Here is a 22779-nt window from a genome sequence, read left to right as displayed (position 1 = left end):
ATGTCTCATTGGGCTTTAAATCTTACTTCCTTGATTACTAGCGAAGTTCAGCATCTTTAGTTTATTTGCAATTTGGCTTCCTCTTCTGATCACATTCTAATTTCTCTTGAATGTATTTAATTCTCCTTTAATTATGTATCAAGCTGGCTTGATGGACGCTGTGAGGGCAGAGACCAAACTTACCTTGCTCAGTATTGTAGCCCTGACACCAAGCCCTGGGGGCCTGGCACATTAGGAAGGACTTGGGATAACACAGGTGAATGTGGAAAGTGGCGACCAAAGATAAGCCCACTATTTCATTGTTTTGCCTGAGACCAGCCCAGGCAATTGGCCAGTGAAGGGGACCTTCAATTAGTTCACTAGTTTCCTGCTGCGTTTGTTAGGATATTAACGTGTACTTCCAGTTCTTTGACAGTGTTATTCTCAAATAGAAGCATATCCAAAATACCTAAACTGAGCTCACCCCAACACCCCAGCTAACCTAACGGTATTGATTTCTCCTGTTAAAAGAGACAACACTTAATGCCGATGTGCTCCATGGCATTATGTATAAATAACTCCTGAAGTGAGATGAATAACTGAACAGATGCCATAAGTGGGCTCTATTTGGACAAGGCATCAGGATTCTGGATTTGTCAGAGTTGTCTCTGGTGAAGATCAATTCACATTCAATAATTACAACATCTTTTGATTGATTTCTAGGGCCAGGCATTGCTCCAAATTCCTCACATGGATCATCTCATTTAATCCTTACCACAACCTATGAGAAAAATACCTTGTTTATCACTGTTGGTTTGGGGATGAGGAAATTGAGGCACAGAAGTGATTAGGAAACTTAACTAATCACACAATTAATCACAGAGTAATTAGTCTGATAAGTGCCATAAGGAGAACTATAAGATGGTGCAAGAGTGGGAATCTAAGGGCTCAGGGCTGGCATCTCCAAGGAAGTGACATTTAGGTAGACTCCTGAGGATGAAGCAGGAGTCAGCCAGAAGAGCCTGAGAAGAGTGTCTCCAAAGACCAGGTGCTACAGGAGAGGAGCACCTGGGTGGCTCAGTGGGTTAAGTGTCCGACTCTTGACTTTGGGTCACATCATGATCACAGGTTTGTGAGATGGAGCCCTACGTCACAGGCTCTGTGCTGGCTGCGAAGTCTGATTGAGATTCTCTCTCCCTCTCCCTTTGCCCCTCCCCCTGGTCCTCTCAAATGAATAAATAAATAAAATCTTTAAAAACAAAAACCAAAGACCCAGGAGGGAAGAAGCATGGTTGCCAGAGTGGCTAGAGCCTAGTAGGCCAGAGGGAAAATAACTTGAACAAAGCTGGAGAACTGGGCAGAAGCCAGAGGCCAGACCAGGCAGGGCCGTACAGGCTGTGGCAAGGTATTGGATCTTATTCCAAGAAAACAGGAATCCATGGAATCTGGAGCCTTGAGCAGGGAAGTACTGGAGTTGGACTTATGTTTTAAGAAGATCGGTCTGGCTGCTGGTGGCCAGTGGCTTGACAGAGGCTGGACTGGAAGCCAACATTGGCTGGGGGGGGCGCCAGAGCCAGAACAGGCTGGAGGTAGAAGGCATGGATTCAGGTAAACACACCGTTGAGCAGGAAAATCAGGCAATCAGTATCTTGGTACTAGCTCAATGATCACTTTTCTGAGGGCAGTGGGGAAGTCGCAAAGCCTCTCTAGGTGCCCAATTCCTCTCAGTTTCTTCAGAAGAGAAACATCCTTTCCTTCCTCCCACGGAGGTTTCGGGATGCCTTAAGATCCAGGCCCTGAAGCAGTTTGTGCTGTGCAAACACAAGTTGTCATTAGCTGGCCCACATCCTGTCTTGCTGAGTGGTAATGATTTCTAGACGCTCAGTGAGGTCCCCAGAGAGAGAGAAACTCTTTCTTCCTGCGTGTGTGTGTGTGTGTGTGTGTGTGTGTGTGTGTGTGTGTGTGTGTGTAAGAATTGATTGAATGAGCCAGGCCTGCCCCTTGTTTGGGGTCAATCACAAGGTCTATTAGGACGCAAATGAGCCCCTTTCAGCTTTAATTCTCTCCAGCTTTATCTCTGCTGCCAATGCTGTCGTGCCAATGATTTGCCACATAATATTAAACTCTAAAGTGACATTAAAATTGGACTCTAAAATGCCTGTTGCCTGGCTCTGATATTGGTACTTCTTTTTTTTTTTTAAGGGAGGGGGAAGGGGAGAGGGAGAGAGTCTTAAGCAGGCTGCATACCCAGCACTGAGTCTGACATGGGGCTCCATCTTATAACCCTGAGATCATGACCTGAGCCGAAATCAAGTCAGATGCTTCACTAACTGAGCCCAGGTGGCTCTTCTCCCATGTTGTTTGTCAAGACAACAAAGAGAATTGGGTGATTATCTTTTATATGTGTGCATCCTTCCCCTGTTCCTCCCTAAGGACCTGACATTGCCTTGCATACACTACGTGTTATTTGAGAGTGTCTTCATGTGGCAGTAGAAAGCTTGGGACTGGGTTTGAATTCCAATATCACCGGTTCTAGGGTGGATAAAAAAGGACAAGTCACTTAACCTATCTGAGCCTCCAGTTCCTCACTTTCATAACGGGAACAATAATACCAATTTCACAGGGTTCTTGAGAGGACTGTAGAAAGTAACACATGAAAAGCATCCAGAATAGCGCCTGACACATAAAAGTCACATCATTTAATTCCGGTCCCTGGAATGAAATATCCAAATATATGATAAGGATAGCTTACCAGTTCCCAAAGAATCTGGGGCTGAGCCTTTCAAGTACTGAAAAGATTGCCTTCTGAGCTGGAAAATTTTCTGGTCCCTGGGGTCTCGGGGGGTTTGCACTGCCACTGACCAAAGCTCTGGTCCTAGTCTGTCCACTGTGCCCCTTCCCCAAACCTATAAACTCCATTTGGGCTGACCAGTTTTAGAAGTTAGCATCAAAGCCAGGAAGACACCAAATGCTTTGCACACTGTGTGGCAATCAAGTTGAAGAAGTTGATTGCTGACCCAAAATCCCATGGTGGAAATCCAATTAGGTTTTAAGTGGACTGGGCCATTTAACCCTTAACCACGTTATTCACCCCCCCCCCATTTTTCACCTCTCACAAATGCCTGTTGGTCACTGGTAAGTTTGGATCAGTAAGAGTGGGCTGAGACAGGCGTCCAGCAGTCCTGTGGGCAGTTGCTCCAGCCTCTCCTTGGCTGCTTGGCTCCCTTGTTTCCATCCTCCCCAGCCCAGTGTGGTGGGAGTGGGGGTGGGGGGCACACTCACGCAGTGCAGTTCTCCATGGACTCAGTGGTGCTGTCCTCAATCTCCATGTTAGTTGAGAGGCTGGCAAAGCCATGGGGCAGCTCATCCCACTCGTCAAACCGGATGCCTGTGCCGAGGGAGTAGCGGCCCTCAGCACAAGGCTTACAGGACTGGTCCTTCATGTCCAGAAACTCCCCAGCTCTGCAGGAGAAGGCTGGAACACAGAGCAGGGATAGGACAGGGTGGTGAGGCTGCTGCCACCCCAGGAGAAGTGGGTGGCTCATGGGCACCCTACAAGGGGAAGCAGAGAATCGAGATCTAGGAGTTTGCTCCCCAAAGATTTAGAACCACAGCACATCTTGTATGATTCTGTTTTCTATGGAAATGTCCAAAATAGGCAAATCTGCAGAGAGAGAAAGCAGATTTGTGGTGCCATGGACTTGGGGGAGGGAGCATGGGTAGAGATTGCACATGGACATGATGTTTCCTTTGGGGGTGATAAAAACATTTTAAGTTAGATAGTGGTGGTACGACTGTGGTCATTCAAGAAACCACTGGACTTTACACTTTCAGAGGGTGAATTTTATGACAAATTATGTGTCAATACAGCTATTATTTAAAAAAAAATGAGTTAGGGCTGTGGCAGCCCTGCCTTGCTGAGGGACTTTGGGCTTGCAACTTCCTAAGGGAAAGCGTTGGACATGAGAGAGCTCTCCAGGAGAGAATACCATGATCTCTTGTGCTGACCCCTCTGAATGGTGCCCAGCCCTTCACCCATGAATTCCTCTCTCGAGCTTCTGGCCTCTGACTCCTTTCTGGTTCTGCTGCCACCAAACTGGTTGGGATTCTGGTGCCTATTAGCTCAACCACTGAGGCGGCGTCCTCCTAACTAGTTCTCTGTGTCCTGTTTTGCTCATTCTGTGGTCAAAGGTATCTTTCTAAAACACTGAGATGTACCATTATTCCCGTTATTCAAAAAATCTTCAGGCACTCTTCCTTTGGCTATAGAATTAAGCTCTCGGCCAAGTATTCAAAGTCTTCCCTCAACCTAACTTTCTTTTCTTTTTTTTTTTTAAAAGATTTTATTTATTTATTCATGAGAAACACAGAGAGAGGCAGAGACACAGGCAGAGGGAGAGTCAAGCTCCCTGTGGGCAGCCCGATGGGTGACTCAGTCCCAGGAGCCTGGGATCACAACCTGAGCCAAAGGCAGATGCTCCACTGCCTTTGAGCCAGCTTGAACCACTGCCTTTGAACCTTTGAACCACTGAGCCACCCAGGTGTCCCTCAACCTAACTTTCCAGCTTGATCTCCCACTACAGGCTTTTCTCCTCTACAGCCCGGTCCATCATCTCCCCGTGTTACATCTGCCCCAGACTACATGTTCTTCTGGAATGTGTCTGGTGTTCTCCCACCTGCAGACTTCTGCCCGAGTGGCTCCCCCAGTTATTCCTGATCCCTAAGCATCCATAACTCCCATTCTTCTTCATCTCATAGTAACACATCATGATGTGTGCCTTCCACCAGGCTCTGAGCTCTCCTCCAGGGACAGTGGCTCAGACATAGCTGAGGCTTCATAAAGTTTTGATGAAAAGGAAAAAAAAAAGAATGGATGAAAGAACAAATGTCTGCTTCTTCCACCAGACTTTAAGAGTCTGAAGGCAGGGATCCCTGGGTGGCGCAGCGGTTTGGCACCTGCCCTTGGCCCAGGGCGCGATCCTGGAGACCCGGGATCGAATCCCACGTCGGGCCTCCGGTGCATGGAGCCTGCTTCTCCCTCTGCCTGTGTCTCTGCCTCTCTCTCTCTGTGACTATCATAAATAAATAAAAAATTTAAAAAAAAAGAGTCTGAAGGCAGAGAACGTGTCTTCTCTCTCTTTGTGGTTCATTGCACGAGCACAGAGGAGGAGCTCTGCTGAGTCCTGAGTTACCCGAAGGTGGCTCATTTGTTAGCATAGTCACACCTCCATCCTGCTCAGATCTTAGCAATATCCGCTCATTATTTTAGCAGGCATTTATTTGCTCACAGAATAAACCAGGCACTCTGCAAGCTTCTTTTCTTTTTTAAGAACTTAAGTGTCCCCATGGGACACCTGGGTGGCTCGGTGGTTGAGCATCTCCCTTGGACCCAGGTCGTGATCCTGGGGTCCTGGGATTGAGTCCCACATTGGGCTCCCTCTGCCTGTGTCTCTGCCTCTCTCTGTGTCTCTCATGAATAAGTAAATACAATCTTTAAAAAAAAAAAAAGAATTTACATGTCCCCAATCTCCTTTCCAAATATTCAAATATTCCTTGATTCTACTCCCTGTTGTTATCCCTCCGCATTTCTAGAAAGGGCGAAGGAGGGATGCCTGGGTGGCTCAGGGCGTGACCCTAGGGTCCTGGGAGTCCTGCATCAGGCTCCCCGCAGGGAGCCTGCTTCTCTCTCTACCTATTTCTCTGCCTCTCTCTCTGTCTCTCATGAATGAATGAATGAATAAATAAAATCTTTTCAAAAATTATAGAAAGGACAGTGGAAGGGGTAATAGCTGCCAGCTGTAGAAAAGTTGAGATTACAGAGTCACAGAGGTGGAGATGGAGCCACAGACAAGGCACCACCTTTCTGATTTGTGCGGCCAGCTCCACAGGCAGGGCAGATTCTTGTCCCTGAAATGATTGATGACCAGTGCATTTTAAAGATCTGTCTCTGCAGAAATTCATCTTCTCTGGTTTCCTTTTCAAGAACAAGAGCAAATCACAGTCTTTCCTAATGACTGATTGTGGCTGCTGAGTGTAGATTGGAGAGATCTACAAGAGCCAATGGATGCAAACAGAAAAAAAAAAAGAAAAGATCTGAGTGGCAGGCAGCTGGAGTTTCTCATACTTTATTCCTTGCTGGGATTTAAATTCAAAGAAAAATGACAATAAACGCAACTTTAGATATCCTGTTTGCATCCATGAAATAACATTTCTTGCACCAAATCTCAAAGAGGTGGAGGGCTAACTGAGGGAAAGGTCTGATTCCTTAAAGTCAGCCGCACAGTCAGGGAGGGCCTAGCTTGGATGGCAGGAGGCTTGGGGCAGAGGCGAAGGGCGAGCAGCAAGATTGCTTACAGCACTCAGTGCCCTTGACAGGGTCGGGGAGGCTGGTGCACAGGCCCGGGGTGTGTGGTACAGCGACCCTCCACCTGGATCCCGTGCTGTCACACGCCGTGTATTCGTAGTGGTACTCAGACTGCAGGAGAGACAACAGTGGGCAAAAGGTGCATTAGCGGTGACCAGACATTAACCGCTTTCTACCCACTTCCTGCCCCACAGGATGGCTACTGACATTTATGAAGGTGGTAGCACATCCACCCCTCATCCCTGACCCCTGCACCCCCCACACCTCCTCAGCCCCCCATCCTCTTCTACCCCTTTAAAACCCCTGCACCCCCTCCAACCACCCCCATCCCTACCCCACACCCAGCCTCTAGGGCAAAGAGCAAGGATCGTGGTGCCCAAACACTTTTTCAGAAGCCTACAGGAGCCACAATGATTTGGTTCCTTCCTCTCCATCCAGCCATGGTCTAGTCCTTAGAAATCCCTTTTGTGCAGTGACTCTCTTTGCTGTTGTATATAGGTAGTGACCTGACAGACAGAGTAATGTGAGAAGGTAACTACAGAATAGGCTAGAAATAGGTGCAGTTTTTCTTGTTTCAGACAGTAGAATTACGAGCAAAGTCTGGTCCATGAAAAGCCTGCGAAGGATCGTCACTGAGGCTGTATTGCCCTGTTCTTCAGACTCCCATCTGCCCAGAAAGACTCTGAATTCCCCCATCTTGCATTTTACGAAAACATCATTATTTTTGCTCAGGCAGCTCTCATCACCTGAATCTGTTCACGCCTAATTTCTCCGTGCACTGTGAAATTCACAGTTCAGTCGCTTTACTGAACTAAGAATAACCTAAATAACAGCCAAAACAGCCAAATCCAGCATTAAATAGGAAAATAGTAACAACAAAAATAATAAAAAGCACTATGTGGGAGGAAAAAAGACCACCATAGATGCATCCCATACACTTAAACACTCTTCCTCTTTTAAGTCTTGTAACAATTGACAGGCCACAGGACTAATGTAATTTTGGCTCTGACAAGTACTTTACAAACCTTTACCTATTCCTATATTTAAGTGCCAAAGTACTTGGTACTATTACATCCATAAGAAAAATAGATTTAATGTCCCCTTTCAACCCACCTAAAAGTATAATTGGATACCATGTGTAATGCCAGGAGTGAAGACTAAAAACGAGACAGTTTTGAAGTTTGCTTTGAAGTTTGCTTATCTAAGAGTGCATCAGAACCAAAAGGAGAAAGCTTTACCTTTTGGAAGAGGTAAACACACTGCACTTCATCTGTTCTAAGATGCATGTTTCTTTCACATTTTAACATCTGTGAAATCACAATCGACACAGTAAGAAAGCCCTGTGTCATATTTTAACTGATAAAAACAGATAATTTTTTCTCTCTTTGCAGTACACAAAAAATGGTTGGTCTTAGAAGCAAGGGTATCTCAGATTTTTGGAAATATGGTGAACATGTCGTTTCTCGAGCTGTAGTTTCAGAAACTTAAGATGCTAAGAGAACAATTTTATTTCCCTCTATTATTAATATTTGCCAGATATATGTTTTATGCCCAGCTATTAGAGTTACTAAGTGTTGTGTCCAATATGGCTCAAGATGGCAGCAACACAAACTCAGCATTTACATCCAGAGAGATAAGAGGCAGATTAAGGGGAAAATTGCAGTAACTGTGAGCCTAAATCTTCTGAGAATCTTTGGCTTTGGACTTAGATATCAGGACATCAGGCTGGCAATTCTTTGTTTACTCGGGCTACTATCTCCCTGGGTCTATTTCCCCCCATAATTCCAGTCTTTTCCTTATCTCAGAGACCCTGAGATGAACAGAGCAACTACATAGATAGCAATTCCAGGTCTAAAAACTATACTCTCCAAAGGGTTTTATTGCAAGAATGAGGGTTAAAATCCACAGTGTGTAAATTAAATGCAGAATTAAGTGAACCAGGCAGAAAGGATTTGATGATCTGCCTGTGTACATAATTATGCTGGTCGTCTGCATGGTGATTTTACAGTCCCCAACACAGTCTCATTTGATCTTCAAATTCCCCATAAGGCAAGCAGACTTGTTGTCCAGATGAGAAAATACGCTCAATGGCGTGAAATGGCCTGTCCAAGCTCACACAGCTGCTAAGTCACTGAGCTAGAACCCTGGCCTTCCCACCAGAAATCCGCCACCCTCGCACATACAATCAAACACAAGCTCACCCTGGGCCAAATTTCACAGCCAAATCTAAAAATTAAATAAGACAGTGTTGGTTGTCTGCCAGCAGCTAGGCTCACCTCGGAGGCCTGAGAATTGGTGTTAAAATACCTAATCTGTTCGGGCAGATAATTTCAGTTTACTGGGACTGCATTTGGCTTTTTGGAGACACACGGGCCAAGTCCATTTCCTTTTGCTGCCTTTCATTTGGTGTCCCCTGAGTCCCACTTGGGTGGGAGGTTTGCTGGGGAAATGGTTGATTCCAAGTCTTAGAAAATTTCCCTTTCAATATGTGCTAATTTACTTCACGTCATTTGGGGATATTTCCACCATCCAAGGTGGATGGGTCTGCTGCAGCTGTTTCATATCTGAACTACATTTTGAGATCTCACCATTCAAGACATAAGCTTAGACAGACAGTTAAATCAGAGACATTAACTGGCAGCACTTCTTGACTATAGTCAGCATTCTACTAACAAATCAAGTTTACCCAGTGATCTGTCTTTGAAACCGTATAGTCTGCATAACATACAGATTGACAAAGGAGACACACAAACATATTTGGTAGGTATGTCCAGCACATAATTCCTTGCTCCCCACTGCACAGTGATAGGACACATATCCAAATCACAATTTTATTTTTATTATTTCTATTTTTTTAAGATTTCTTTTTATTTGAGTGGGGGCAGCGAGGGGCAGAAGGAGAATGAGAATCTCCAGCAGACTCCCCACTGAGCACAGAGCCAGCCATAGAGCTTGATTCCCACAACCCTGAAATCATGACCTGAGTTGAAATCAACAGTCGGATGCTTAACTGACTAAACCAGCCAGGCATCCTCCCAGATACAATTTTAAGTGGGGCATAGGAGGCAGTGGCTGCTGGCTGTCATCAGGAAAAGAAGGGTAGGGTTTGGAAATGAGGGTGGGCACCTTAGTCAATCTGCCTTCTCCTAAGTCATCCAGCCATATGTCATACTCCTGGGGAACATGAGAAAGAAGAAAAAATCCCAAAGTTGGAATTTCCTTGGTCAAATACCAAGCTATCTATTTGGCAAACGAAAATTATGCCAGGTGAATTAAGCCAGTCACAAAAGGACAAACACTGTATGATTCCACTTGGATGAGGCACCCACACTGGTTCAGATTCATAGAGAAAAAGTAGAATAGTGGTTGCTGGAGGTTGGGCCCCTGAGTAGAGTTTTGGTTTTGCAAGATGAAAAGAGTTTTGTCAATGGTGGTAGTGAGGACTCCACATGTGAATGGACTTAATGCCTGACCTATACACTTAAAAATGGTCAAGATAATTTTATATTAAAGATTTTTATTTGGGGTCCCTGGGTGGCTCAGTCAGTTCAGCATCTGCCTTTGGCTCAGGTCACGATCCCAGGGTTCTGCGGTAGAGCCTGGCCTCAGACTCCCTGCTCAGCAGAGTCTGCTTCTCCCTCTCCCTCTGCTGCTCCACCTGCTTGTGCTCTCTCTGTGTGTCAAATAAATATATAAAATCTTTATAAAAAGAAAAGAAAGATTTTATTTGTTTGAGAGAGAGAGAGAGAGCATGAGGGAGAGGGAGAGACAATCTGAAGCTGACTCCATGCTGAGCACAGAGCCCCAAACAGGACTCGATCCCACAATCCTGAGATCATGACCTAAGCTGAATCCAAGAGTCAGATGCTTAACCAACGGAGCCACCCAGGCACCCCAAAAATGGTCAAAATAATTTTATGCTATGTGTATTTCACTACAATTTTTAAAAATAAAAAAAAAAAGATTATGCTACAGGAACATGCCCAATCTCTGACTTATCCTTATCTCTATACCAGACAGTAGAAGCCTATTATCTGGTAGTGTGCATTCAAGAAATATCCTCAAAAGAAAATAATCTGTGTGTGTGTGTGTGTGTGTGTGTGTGTGTGTGTACCAAATTAAAAAGGCACAAGAGGGAGGAATGGATGAACACCTGGGAGGTTCAGTCAGTTAAGCATCTGCTTTCAGCTAAGGTCATGATCCCAGGGTGCTGGGATTGAGTCCCAAGTCGGGCTCTCTGTTCAGCAGGGAGCCTGCTTCTCCCTCTCCCTCTCCCCCTCCCCACTGCTCATGCTCGCTCTCTCTCTCTCTCTCAAATAAATAAATAAAATCTTCACACACACACACACAAAGAGGGAGCAGTGGAGGAAGGAGTAGAAGACAACAGAGTGGACATCATGATAGTCTCACTAGATATGCCCATGGCAGTTCCCTGGTGCCTCTGTGTTTGCTACTGACAACTGTTTGAAAGAATTATGTTGCAGTTGTGCAAAAATAGACATTAGGTGCCAAAAAATATTGTTTTTCAAACGTTCTGCTCTTTTTAAATTAAAATGTTGAAACTCTGGAAATACTGTTAACTTGGAACATGTCGGGTCTTCCATGTTCTAGGAAAATGGTGTCCACTCAATTCCACATCCAACAAGTAGTTCTTGAGAGTCTTTTCTGTGCTAGGTCCTGGTGAAGCAGTGGTGTCTGCGATGCAGTCACAGCTCTCAAGGAGTGTAGATGCCTATGTGGTGGGAAGTGCCCTGGCAGGGATGGGGCAGGGAGGAAGGTAGATCATGAATACGTATATAGGTAGGCTAACTTCTGGTCTTCCACTATTCTCTGTAATTAATTATCATTGCACATTCTTGCTTGCCCTCACTTTCCCCAGAAAGAGTTTTGATATCTGTTATGGACTGCATGTTTGTGTCCCCTCCAAATTCACATGCTGAAGCCCTGATATGACAGTATTTGGAGGTGAGGCCTTTGGGAGATAGTTGGACATGAGGCTGGAGCCCCCATGAAGGGATTAGTGTCCTTATAAGAAGAGGATCAGAGCCTCTTATAAGAGAGGATACAGTGAGGTTATCTGAAAACCAGGTAGATTGCTCTCACCTGACGCTGGATCTGCCTACACCTTGATCTTGGACTTCCTAGCCTCCAGAACCATGAGTAAGAAATGTTTTAACTTTTTAAGCTCCCCAGTGTATATAGTATTCTGTTACAGCAGCCCAAATGGACCAAGACCATGTCTAAGAATTCTGGCAAAGAGTGTAACACGTCCCTGACCCCAGTGACACTAAACCATTGAACCACACTGTTTCGTTTTCCACTCATGGTGGTTTGAAAACCACGAAAAGGCCAGGCGCCACAAACATTAACCTCACTACTTAGAAGTAACCTCTGTGATGGCAGAGCCGAGGAGACGGAGATGGTCGGCCAGGACTGTGGAGGGAGGCAGGGGATGGTCAGGTGGCAGCGAGGCCCATTGTTCCTCTAATCTTCTTCCTGCCAGGGCAGTTCCCCAGTCCAGCTGGCCACGGATGCTGGCAATAGGTGGCCCCGACTGGTTGGAAAGTCAAAGGCTAAAAGGCTGCTCCCCCAGCGGGGCCTTCAGGGATTAATGCAGTAGGCCCAGGAGCTGAGCTGCAGAGGAAAGCCTGGGAAAGAAAGCGAGGGCTCAGAGAGGCACTAAAAGAAGCAGTCTGAGCAAATGCCTCTTCTGGGCCTCACTTGTAAACTGAGAAAGTTGAATTTAGGCCATTTCTAAGATTCTTTCCAGTTCCGATACCTTATTATTTTACTGCTGGAACCTGCTTGGGGAATTTGTTCTTTTATTTATTCACGAGAGACACACACACACAGAGAGGCAGAGACACAGAGAGAGGGAGAAGCAGGCTCCATGCAGGGAGCCCGACATGGGACTCGATCCCGGGTCTCCAGGATCGTCCCCTGGGCTGAAGGCAGGTGCTAAAGCACTGAGCCACCCAGGGCTGCCCAGAATTTGTTCTTTCTTCTGCCTGTTCCTCTGTTCCCCCTTACTTCCTTCAAAACGGCACTGCTCAGTTTTTAAAATAATTATGGGGAAGCCTGGGTGGCTCAGTGGTTGAGCACCTGCCTTTGACTCAGGGCGTGATCCTGGGGTCTTCCGATTGAGTCCCACATCGGGCTCCCTGTGAGGAGCCTGCTTCTCCCTCTGCCTGTGTCTCTGTCTCTGTCACTCATGAATAAATAAATAAAATCTTGGGATCCCTGGGTGGCGCAGTGGTTTGGCGCCTGCCTTTGGCCCGGGGCGCGATCCTGGAGACCCGGGATCGAATCCCACGTCGGGCTCCCGGTGCATGGAGCCTGCTTCTCCCTCTGCCTGTGTCTCTGCCTCTCTCTCTCTCTGTGACTATCATAAATAAATTAAAAAAAAGTTAAAAAAATAAATAAAATCTTAAAAAATAATAATTATCAAGGTAATCCATGCTCATTGTAGAAAAGATGAAAGTAGAGGCTACAATTAAAATGGCAATAAAAATCTACCACATGCCTAGCAAGCACAGATCACTACTTTTTATTTTTATTTTTTTAAAGATTTTACCTGAGCTCAACCCTTGAGCCATCCAGGTGTCCCACAGATGACTACTTTAAATGTACAATTGTATTTCTTTCCAGATTATTTTTCTATAGGTGAGCATGCATTTCTAAAAACAAAATGAAGATCATAGAGTTTGGAGTTTTGTACTTTTTTTTTTTTAAACAATTTTGGTCACAAGCACTTAACCGTGTCTTTAATGGTTCCTTTAACATTGAGTTTTTTCCAACTTTTTCCTTATTTTAAAGTAGCACTACTCTAAAGCCTTCTGTGCATTCTCATTATTTGATTTGGATACATTCCCACAAGTGAAATTACTAGGGTAAAGAGTACAAGTTTCTTTAAGTTTCTACAAACATCTCTAAGTTCTTTCTTTCTTTCTTTCTTTTTTTACTTTTTATTGTCATAATGTCAAATATTTACTTTTTAAAACAGAATATAATGATCCTCACTCCCCAGTTTCTTTCTTTTTAAAAAAATGATTGTATTTATTTATTTGATAGTGAGAGAGAGAGAGCATGAGCCAGGGGGTTTGGGAGGGAGAGGCAGAGGGAGAAAGATTCCCCACCAAGCAGAGAGCCCGACCTGGGGGTGGGGGGGCCTCGATCCCAGGACCCCGAGATCATGACCTGAGCTGAAGGCAGATGCTCAACTGACTGAGCCACCCAGGTGCCCCCATCCTCCAGTCTTAATACTAAATATCTGCCACTCTTGTTCATCTACCTACACCTATTCCCCATTAACTTCCATCTATACCTCCCTTCTAAAAGCTGTTGTCATTTTTAATTTTTGGTAAAATTTATGCACATTGGAATGCATAAATCTTAACTGCTTAATTTGGATAAATGGCTACACTTGAGGAAAATATTGACAGGGCAAAGAATCACTGCTAGCAACTATGCGCAGGGCAGGGAGAAGAAGATACCTCCTCTGCCACAGGCAGCATAGACAGAGCCAAGTGTGGGGGGGGGGGTCTCACTGTTGCATAAAGTCACAACCACCTACTGAAGCAGGACCATAAACATGACTTGGGTTTGTCTTGGCTGGGACAGGGCTGCGTCAAGAAACAGGTTCTAAAGTAAACCCGGATTTTGACTCTAGGCCTTGGGGTCTGGAGGAGGTCACCTCCTGCTCTTCCCCCAACTGCAGGCTCATCCCCTTCTCTCACCGTCCCTGAAAAGCAGATCCTATGCTTGATAGGGCGGGATCAATAGGTATTTTTTTAAATTCAATTTGCCAACATTTAGTATAATACCCAGGGCTCATCCCATCAAGTGCCCTCCTTAGTGCCCGTCACCCAGCTACCCCATCCCCCTGCCCACCTCCCCTTCCACAACACTTTGTTTGTTTCCCAGAGTTAGGAATTTCTCATGGTTTGTCTCCCTCTCTAATTTTCCCCACTCAGTTCCCCTCCTTTCTCTTATAGTCCCTTTCACTATTTCTTATATTCCCTGTATGAGTGAAACCATATGATGATCAATAGGTAGTTGTTGACTCAGTGGCAAATACTTCTTTGCTTGGAAAGCACCTGACTCAGATGGGAGTAGATCCCATTAAGCAATCCTGACTATCAAGGAGACACTAACCTTTGCTGGGAGGGACAGCATACAGAATGTGGAAAACCACAGGGAAATATCAGAATTTGAACATCAGGGTCCCAATGAAACTTTCTCTTAGGCCCAGCCCCAGCTGGATGAACTCCTGTTCTTTGTTCTATTTGCTTTGGAGTACCCTCATTCGGGTTTTGGGTGAATGCTCTGGCTGAGGCTCAGGGACGCAGTGACCTCAGTTTCCCAGTGTGAACACAGGATCTTTCCTATTGTTCTCCAACCTGTTAGACTGGGGAGGGCAGCAACACTTCTCTTTCTCTCCCTCCCTCCTCCTCACCCTCATAAGGACTGCTAACTCAGTAGCAGTGTCTCCTGAGCCCTAGGGCCTAGACCTACCCCCTCCAGACCCCTGGTGCCCCCGTCTATCTGATCAACACAACTGCCTGAAGATCATGTTAAAAATACAGATTCCTGGGCTCCATCCCCAAGATTTTTATTTTCATTTAGATCTTTTTCCCCTTCCTCTCTCCCTCCTTCAAAACTCACTCTGCTATGCCTCAGGACTTAAGTATTTGTCCCATTTGGAAGTAAATGGTAAACAAATGTCCCATAAGACAGAGAATCTTAATCTACAGCCCAAGGACCACTTTCCCGATACAAGATGCAGAATTGCAGGTATGTGCATTTTCCTGCTCAGAGAGTGTACAGACTTCATCAGATCCTCAAGAGTCTGTGATCTACCAGCAGAAAACCATGAAAATCTGTCATAATGTATTAGCAATGTTAAAATAGCTTAGGGGCACCTAGGTGGCTCAGTGGTTGAGTGTCTGCCTTTGACTCAGAGTGTGATCCCAGGGTCCTGGGATCGAGTCCCACATCAGGCTCTCCCACAGGGATCCTGCTTCTCCCTCTGCCTGTGTCTCTGGCTCTTTCTCTGTGTCTCTCATTAGTAAATAAATAAAATCTTTTTTTAAAAAATAGCTTAATATTTTGCCCCACAAAGGCTGTTCCATTTTTAACAGGGGGCTGAAATAACAGGGGGCCAAGGATTTTCAAATTATGGTCCAGAGTCTAGGCATTTACAAAGCCCTTTTGGAGGGAAGTGGGGATTCCCGGCTTGAACCAAGCAACGCTGTTTTTTTCTAAAATCTCTTTTACATATTTATTCTTCTCAGTGAAGATTTTGTTGTAACCAAAAGTTTCACACCCCAGGGAAGTTTCACACCCCAGACTGTGCTTGAAGGGGCATATGGCTCAAGGTGGAATTGCAGGCGTGAGGCAGATTCAGAGGCAAGGATGTCTTCCTGGCCTCCCTTTAATCACGCCAGCTGCTCGCCAGCTGCTCCGTAGTCAGGTGCTTCCTCTCCGTGCAGGTGACACAACCTCTCCCCCGAAACAGCCACCAGACCCAGCAGCCAAAGTGAACAGACCCCAGGCGGTGGGCCTCTGCTGGCTGTCCTCAAGCGCTGTGCTGTTGCCTAGCAACACGGGGCCGGCGCCCTGGGGTCCCAGCCCAGGGAGTGTCGGGGAGCCCTGGCCTTACGCTGTCCCTTCTCTCAGCTTCTCTATTGACTCTGGGTTTTCAGCTTCCATTTTGATCCAAAACAGCAGGGACAGCGCTCAGTCACCCTGGCAGGACCTGCCCTGCTGGTCTGGTCGTGGACACATTGCACAAAACTGAATTCTGGGCTTCACCGCCCACTGGGCCAGCTTGGGCCACCATGCCCCGGGCCAGGTAGGCCCCTGACCCTGCTGTCCAACCTGTCTGGAACTTGAGCTGTCTGTCCATTTCGGGTACAGCCTTGGCTGGGGGGTGCTCCCGGGAGAGGGAACCGGTGTGGTGAAGACAGCCACCACTAGTGAGCACCTATGAGCACCCCCTGCAATGGGCTCTGGGCTGGTCACTCTACATGCATCTCCCTTTTAGCCTCCACCAGCGCCCCTGATGCTACCCCTACGGCTGTGACCTCCCTATTTACAAATGCAATCCAATCCCCTCCACCCCACTGATCCTCGACTCCTGAGTGACTTCTTTTTTCCATGCAATTCCCACCTTCAAACACATTCTATAACTTAGTTATTCATTATGTTTATTGTCTATTTCTGCCCCTGCCCTCACTCCAGATCAGATGCAAACTCTGTAAGAAGAGGCATCTTTGTTTTTGTTCACTGATGTAGCCCAAGTGCCCAGAACAGCGCCTGACACAGTAGCTGTCAGTATTTGCTGCATGACTGAATGGGGGTGGTGGGGAGGTACAGTTCCCAAGCTGTGCAAGGTGCTCTTGATCAGAGCCCGAAGATCCAGACTCTCATCTTATGCTGCCACTCCGGCCTGCACAACTGTGGACCAGTTGTTAAATCTCCCTGTGATCATAAAACAGGGGTGACAATGCCCTGCTAAGATGATTTTAAAAAATTAACTAATTATTATTATTTATTTCTTAAAAGTAGACTCCACGCTGGGCCCAAACCCACAACCCTGAGATCAAGACCTGAGTTGAAGGCACTTGGGTGGCTCAGTTGGTTGGGTGTCTGCCATCAACTCAGGTCATGATCCCAGGATTCTGGGGTCAAGCCCTGTGGCGGGGGTGGGGTGGGGGGTGTCCCTGCTTAGCAGGAGGTCTGCTTCTCTCTCTCCCCCTGTTCCTTCTCTCTCTTGTTCACACACTATCTCTCTTCAAATAAATAAATGAAATCTTAAAAAAAAAAAAAGACCTGAGATGATATCAACAGTCAGACGCTCAAATGACCAAGCCACTTGGGCGTCCCACATTTTATTTTATTTGCTTGCTTGTTTTTAAGATGGTTAAATAGATCCCCACTCATCCACCTACCCAAACTGAGTAACATCAAATTCTCAAGACATTTAGGAGATTATGTTCAGGGAAGCTCTTTGTAAACTGGCTAACACAAGAAAAAAGGAAAGAAAGCCAGCTACTGCTATGACCCTGCCTGGAGAGAGCTCACAGAGGGGGTGCTGAGGCTCTTCATTCCCCTTTCTGGTAATAGGGCTGTGAGGAAGGAGACACTTGTGGCCTAACAGCAATGATGACAGTAGCAGTTAGACACCCCCTGGCTCTCCTTGCTGTTTACCACCCGCCCTGACTCACCCTCTGATCCTAGTCTGCTCATACATATGAAGTAACATCTGCCCTTTTTCCACCTTTTCTCCCCTACCAACTCTCCAAAGCTAATCTCTCCAAGAGAAAAAGGCTGGTTGCTGACATTTAGACACTTGGTACCTGCAGCCAGTCTGTCAGGTGCAGAGAGCCTTTCTGTATTGCTTGTAAATATCCCTAGGATTGAAATGGCTTTGTCGCCAGGAAACACAACGTCCCTTTATAAATTCCAATCCCTTTCTGCTAGGTGAGGGTTTGGTACACACAACTGTCTACAAGGCTGGGCTTTATGAGATTATATTTCAAACGTGCTTTTTTTGTTTTTTTAAATGAAATCAAAATGTTCCACTAAATTTGTTTCACCTGAACTTTTAATTATGTATGAAAAAAAACAAGCCAACTAGGTACTGGCCTGTGTAAAACTCTCCTAGGACAGTTTAGTGTTCATATGTGATAGATGTTTATGATGGAGAATTTGAACTTGGAGGTCAGACTTCCAGCCTGGAGAGCCAAGTCAACAGACAGGGCTTCTATAACTTCAATGGAGCAATCATCTCCAGACGGCTACAATAGCACAGTCTCCTAGAATAGGAGACTGTTTTCTTAAACTGAGGGTTAAGAGTCCTCAAACTCTTACCCATCAAGAATCACTCTCCATCTTCCCCTACCCCAGCCCCTGGCACCAGTCTACTTTGTGTGTATGGATTTATCTATTTCTGACACTTCACATTAATGGAATTATACAATAGGTGGCTCTCTGTGTTTGTTTGTTTTTTTAAAGATTGTATTTATTTATTCATGAGAGACACAGAGAGAGGCAGAGAGACACATGCAAAGGGAGAAGCAGGCTCCCCGCAGGGAGCCTGATACAGGACTCAATCACAGGACCCCTGGATCACGACCTGAGCCACAGGCAGACGCTCAACCACTGGCCACCCAGGTGTACCTTGTTTTATTTATTTATTTATTTATTTATTTATTTATTTATTTATTTATTTATTTAATTTTGTTTAAATTAAAGCCCTACATCCAATGTGGCGCTTGGACTCATGACCCCGAGATCAAGAGCCTCATGCTCTATCAACTGAGCCAACCAGACATCCCCAACAGGCAGCTCTTTGTATCTGGGTTCTCTTAATTAGCATAGTGTTTTTGAGGTTCATCCATGTGGTAGCATGGATCAGTACTTAATTCCTTTTTACAGGCCAATAACACTCCATTGTATGAATATACCATTTTATTTATTCATTCATCACTTGGACATTTGGGATGTTTCCACTTTTTGGCTATTGTGAATAATCCTGCTATGAACATTCACACAGTTTTGGTGTGAATGTATGTTTCCAGTTCTCTTGGAAATATACTTAGGAATGGAATTGCTTGGTTGTACGGTAACTCTATGTTTGACTTTTTAAGGAACTGCTGAACCGCCTTCCATGGTGGCTGCACCGTTTTATATTCCTAGAGCATGAAGTTTTCAATTTCTCCACATCCTTGTCAGCACTTGTCTGTTAACTGTCTTCACAGCCACACTAGCTGTCCACTTTATCTCTTAAGTGTATCGGACACTATCCCGGACAGAGCCCTCCGTTTCCATCAGGACCTGTGTCTAGCTCCCGCGAAGTTCACTTGCTCACAGCAGGGCCCACAGCTGATTGTGCTCATCCATTCCCAGCCCCACTCGGTGCACTGATAGCTTGGTACTGACTCTAGTGGGAACATTTACACCCTGGAAGTCAGCAAACATGATAAACCAGGGTTTCCCCCCACCTCTAAAAGCAAGTTGTTAAACATTGACCAGCGCACGGCTAACAGCATCCGTTTAGTCCTAATGCCACAGCGTTCTTTGCTTTGCTCTTTTCCTTGGCTTGTAAATCTATCCTTTTACATACGCATTTTCTAGTTCAATTAAAATCCCAGCCTCTCCTAAAACTCAGTTCCAATCTCTCTCTCTTTTTAAAAATATTTATTTACTCATGAGAGACACAGAGAGAGGCAGAGACACAGGCAGAGGGAGAAGCAGGCTCCCTGCGGGGAGCCCGATGTAGGACTCGATCCCAGGACTCCAGGATCACCGCCTGGGCTGAAGGCAGACGCTCAACCGCTGAGCCACTTAGGTGTCCCTCAGTTCAGATCTCTTACACAAAGCTATCTCCAAAGTTTCAATTGCCTTTGAGGACTGATGATTCCAAGTTTACACCTTGAGCTTAGACCTTACCCTGGAGCTCCTGATGCTGATCTCTAACTGCCTATGCAGGGTGTTGCTTAGGCACATCAGATCCAACATTTAAAAATAGTTCTCAACTACTCTTCCCTCCTGGTGCTCCATACCTAACTGAGTGATGCCACCATCCACCTGTGGTGGCAATACTGGTCTTCAGAGTTTATGGAATAATACTTTTTTCTCATTAATTTTATCTGCTAACAATTTATATTGGAATGACAATAAATAATGACAATTTATACTTTTATAAATGTACATTTTACTTGATGTAATATAGAAAGTGCATTTGAAAAGCTTATTTAGGGATCCCTGGGTGGCTCAGTGGTTGAGCATCTGCCTTCGGCCCAGGCCGTGATTCTGGGGTCCCAGGATCAAGTCCCACGTCGGGCTCCCCGTGTGGAGCCTGCTTCTCCCTCTGCCTGTGTCTCTGTCTCTCATGAATAAATAAGTAAAATCTTTTTTTTTAATGAAAAGCTAAATATAGTTTTACTTATTTCTTTAACATATTTAATAAATTCCACTTAAAAAAATAAATACCAGTCTTGGCATGGTCTTCTTATTCAGTTATTGAAACTGCTACATTCAGCCCCTGCTCAAGCCAGGAAGTGTAGTCTCAAAACCTCTGTCTTAGGCCCCACATAATCAGCGAGACCTATCCGTTTTCTACCTCAAATCAGTCCACCTCTCTCCATCCACACTGCTACCAATGAAGTCAAAACACAGTTACTTCTTGCCTAGCAGAGTTTCCTTACTGGTCTCCCAGGCTTTGTCCCCCTCCTTTCCTCCAAGCCACTCTCCAGGGTGACCCATCTGAACTGCAGAACAGAATGTATCACTGCCCTACAGAGTAAGCACCAGACTCCCTGCAAGGTTCACTTTACTCTCTGGCCCATGCTTACTTCCACCATCTATCTCTCTATTCTGACCCTATGCCCTCGCCATAATACTTTGAGATATTTTTCCACTGTAACTCAGCTAAAAATCTTTATTACAGATAGGGTAAGGAGATACAAATATGCTCAAGGTGGTCCTGGCATATATGGGCCCAGTACAGTTTTCATTTTATGGGATGAGAGAGGGAGAATCTGTTCCATGTTTCCCTCCTAGCTTCTGGTGATGACCAACGATCCTGGGATTTCCTTGGATTGTGGCAGCATAAACCTAATATTTAGAAGGCATTTTATGTGTGTGTGTGTGTGTGTGTGTGTGTGTGTGTCCGAATTTTCTCTTTTTATAAGGACACCAGTCATATAGAAATGGTATCCACCCTAATGACCTCATCTTAACTTGACTACAGTCTGCAAAGACCTTATTTCCAAATAAGGTCACATTCTGAGGTGCTGGAGGACATAAGGGGTACACTAAGGTACATATGAATTTTTGGAGGACACAAACTGATAACAGTGCCCATACCTCGAATTTTCTTTTTTCTAAACTTCTTTTTAAGATTTTATTTATTTATTCATGAGAGACAGAGACAGAGAGAGAGAGGGAGAGAGAGAGGCAGAGACACAGGCAGAGGGAGAAGCAGGCTCCATGCAGGGAGCCCAGCGTGGGACTTGATCCCGGGTCTCCAGGATCAGGCCCTGGGCCGAAGGCAGCGTCAAACCACTGAGCCACCCGGGCTCCCCTCTAAATTTTTTTTTTGAGGACTTTTTTGTTTTGTTTTGTTTTTGAGAGAGAGTGTGTGTGTGAATAGGGGTAAGGGACGGGGGGGGGGGGAGAGAGAGACAGAGAGACAGAGAGAGAGAATCTTAAGCAGACTCCATGCTCAGCACAGAGCTCAATGTGGGGCTTGTTCTCAGGACACTGAGACCATGACCTGAGCTGAAGTCAAGAGTCGGTTGCTTAACCGACTAAGCCACCCAAATGCTCCTTTACCTCAAATTGTCTATCTAGACAAAGAGAGAGTCATAGCTCTAGGTCCCATGCTATAAAATTTGAGAATTTCTTTTTGGACCCTCTCTACCCACCCCACCCCCCCCCCAAAAAAAAAAAAAAACTAAAAGCAGAACCATGTTACCTTCTATGAAGAAAATGAAGTGAATATTTATTAGACATCTCTCAGGGGCCTCAACCTTTGCAAGTTTTATCTTTTTAATCTTCACAACCACCCTAACTCCTTCACATCAAAGACAGTCTCACCCATTGTCAAGTCCCTGCTGCCCAACTTAGAACGTGGCACTGCAATCCTGCAACAAGTATGTATGTGTTGGATTAATGACCTGTGGGGTAGATATTATTTACCCCATTTTCAGAATGAAGAATTAGTTCAGTGATGTTCAGGCACATGCCCCAAAGTCACATGGCTAGTGAGTAAGCTGCAGGTTTGGGACTCAAGGCCAAACCCACCTGTCTTCAAAGCTCTTATCATTTCCATTACATTTAAACCAGTGGTTCTCAAAGTGTGGTCCTAATACCACCAGGCCCAATTAAGTTTGTGTTAGAAATGCAAAATCTGGGATCCCTGGGTGGCGCAGCGGTTTAGCGCCTGCCTTTGGCCCAGGGCGTGATCCTGGAGACCCGGGATTGAATCCCACGTCGGGCTCCCGGTGCATGGAGCCTGCTTCTCCATCTGCCTGTGTCTCTGCCTCTGTCTCTCTCTCTCTCTCTCTGTGTGACTATCGTAAATAAATAAAAATTTAAAAAAAAATTAAAAAAAGAAAGAAATGCAAAATCTTAGGCCTCTTCACTGACCTGCTGAATCAGAACCTCTAGGCCAGGGCCAACAATCTGGGTTGTAGGAAGCCCTCCACCAGAGGCTTAGACCAGCTGCCAGCTGCAATTGGGAGTTGGGAACCCCCTACCCCCACTCCAAACCAGGCAGCTGGCCAGAAGAAGTCCAGGGTAGTCCAAAGTCGTTAGGGACTGAGAAACTGACTTGGTCTTTTTGGTCTTTCTTTCTTTTTTTTTTTTTTTTTGAGTGTCCTATGCAGTTGCGAGATTTCCAAAAACCTTGTCTTCCAAGTCCAAGC

At 45.5% G+C, this 22779-nt stretch overlaps 1 protein-coding gene across 3 annotated transcripts in view; it reads right to left on the bottom strand.

Annotated features, from left to right (window-relative positions):
- Positions 1 to 22779, bottom strand: part of ELAPOR1 (endosome-lysosome associated apoptosis and autophagy regulator 1) — a 72793-nt gene that overhangs the window by 31159 nt on the left and 18855 nt on the right. For all 3 annotated transcript variants that reach the window (XM_055340920.1, XM_055340921.1, XM_055340919.1), the window contains exons 3-4: positions 6334 to 6454; positions 3262 to 3454 (exon numbers count right to left, since the gene is read on the bottom strand). In XM_055340920.1, the coding sequence (XP_055196895.1) occupies positions 3262 to 3454; positions 6334 to 6454 (314 nt within the window). The remainder of the gene's footprint in view (positions 1 to 3261; positions 3455 to 6333; positions 6455 to 22779) is intronic.

This window comes from Nyctereutes procyonoides, unplaced genomic scaffold (assembly GCF_905146905.1).
Source record: "Nyctereutes procyonoides isolate TBG_1078 unplaced genomic scaffold, NYPRO_anot_genome, whole genome shotgun sequence".
In the NCBI taxonomy this organism is placed as follows: Eukaryota; Metazoa; Chordata; class Mammalia; order Carnivora; family Canidae; genus Nyctereutes; species Nyctereutes procyonoides.
This window is presented reverse-complemented; position numbering and strand designations above follow the sequence as displayed.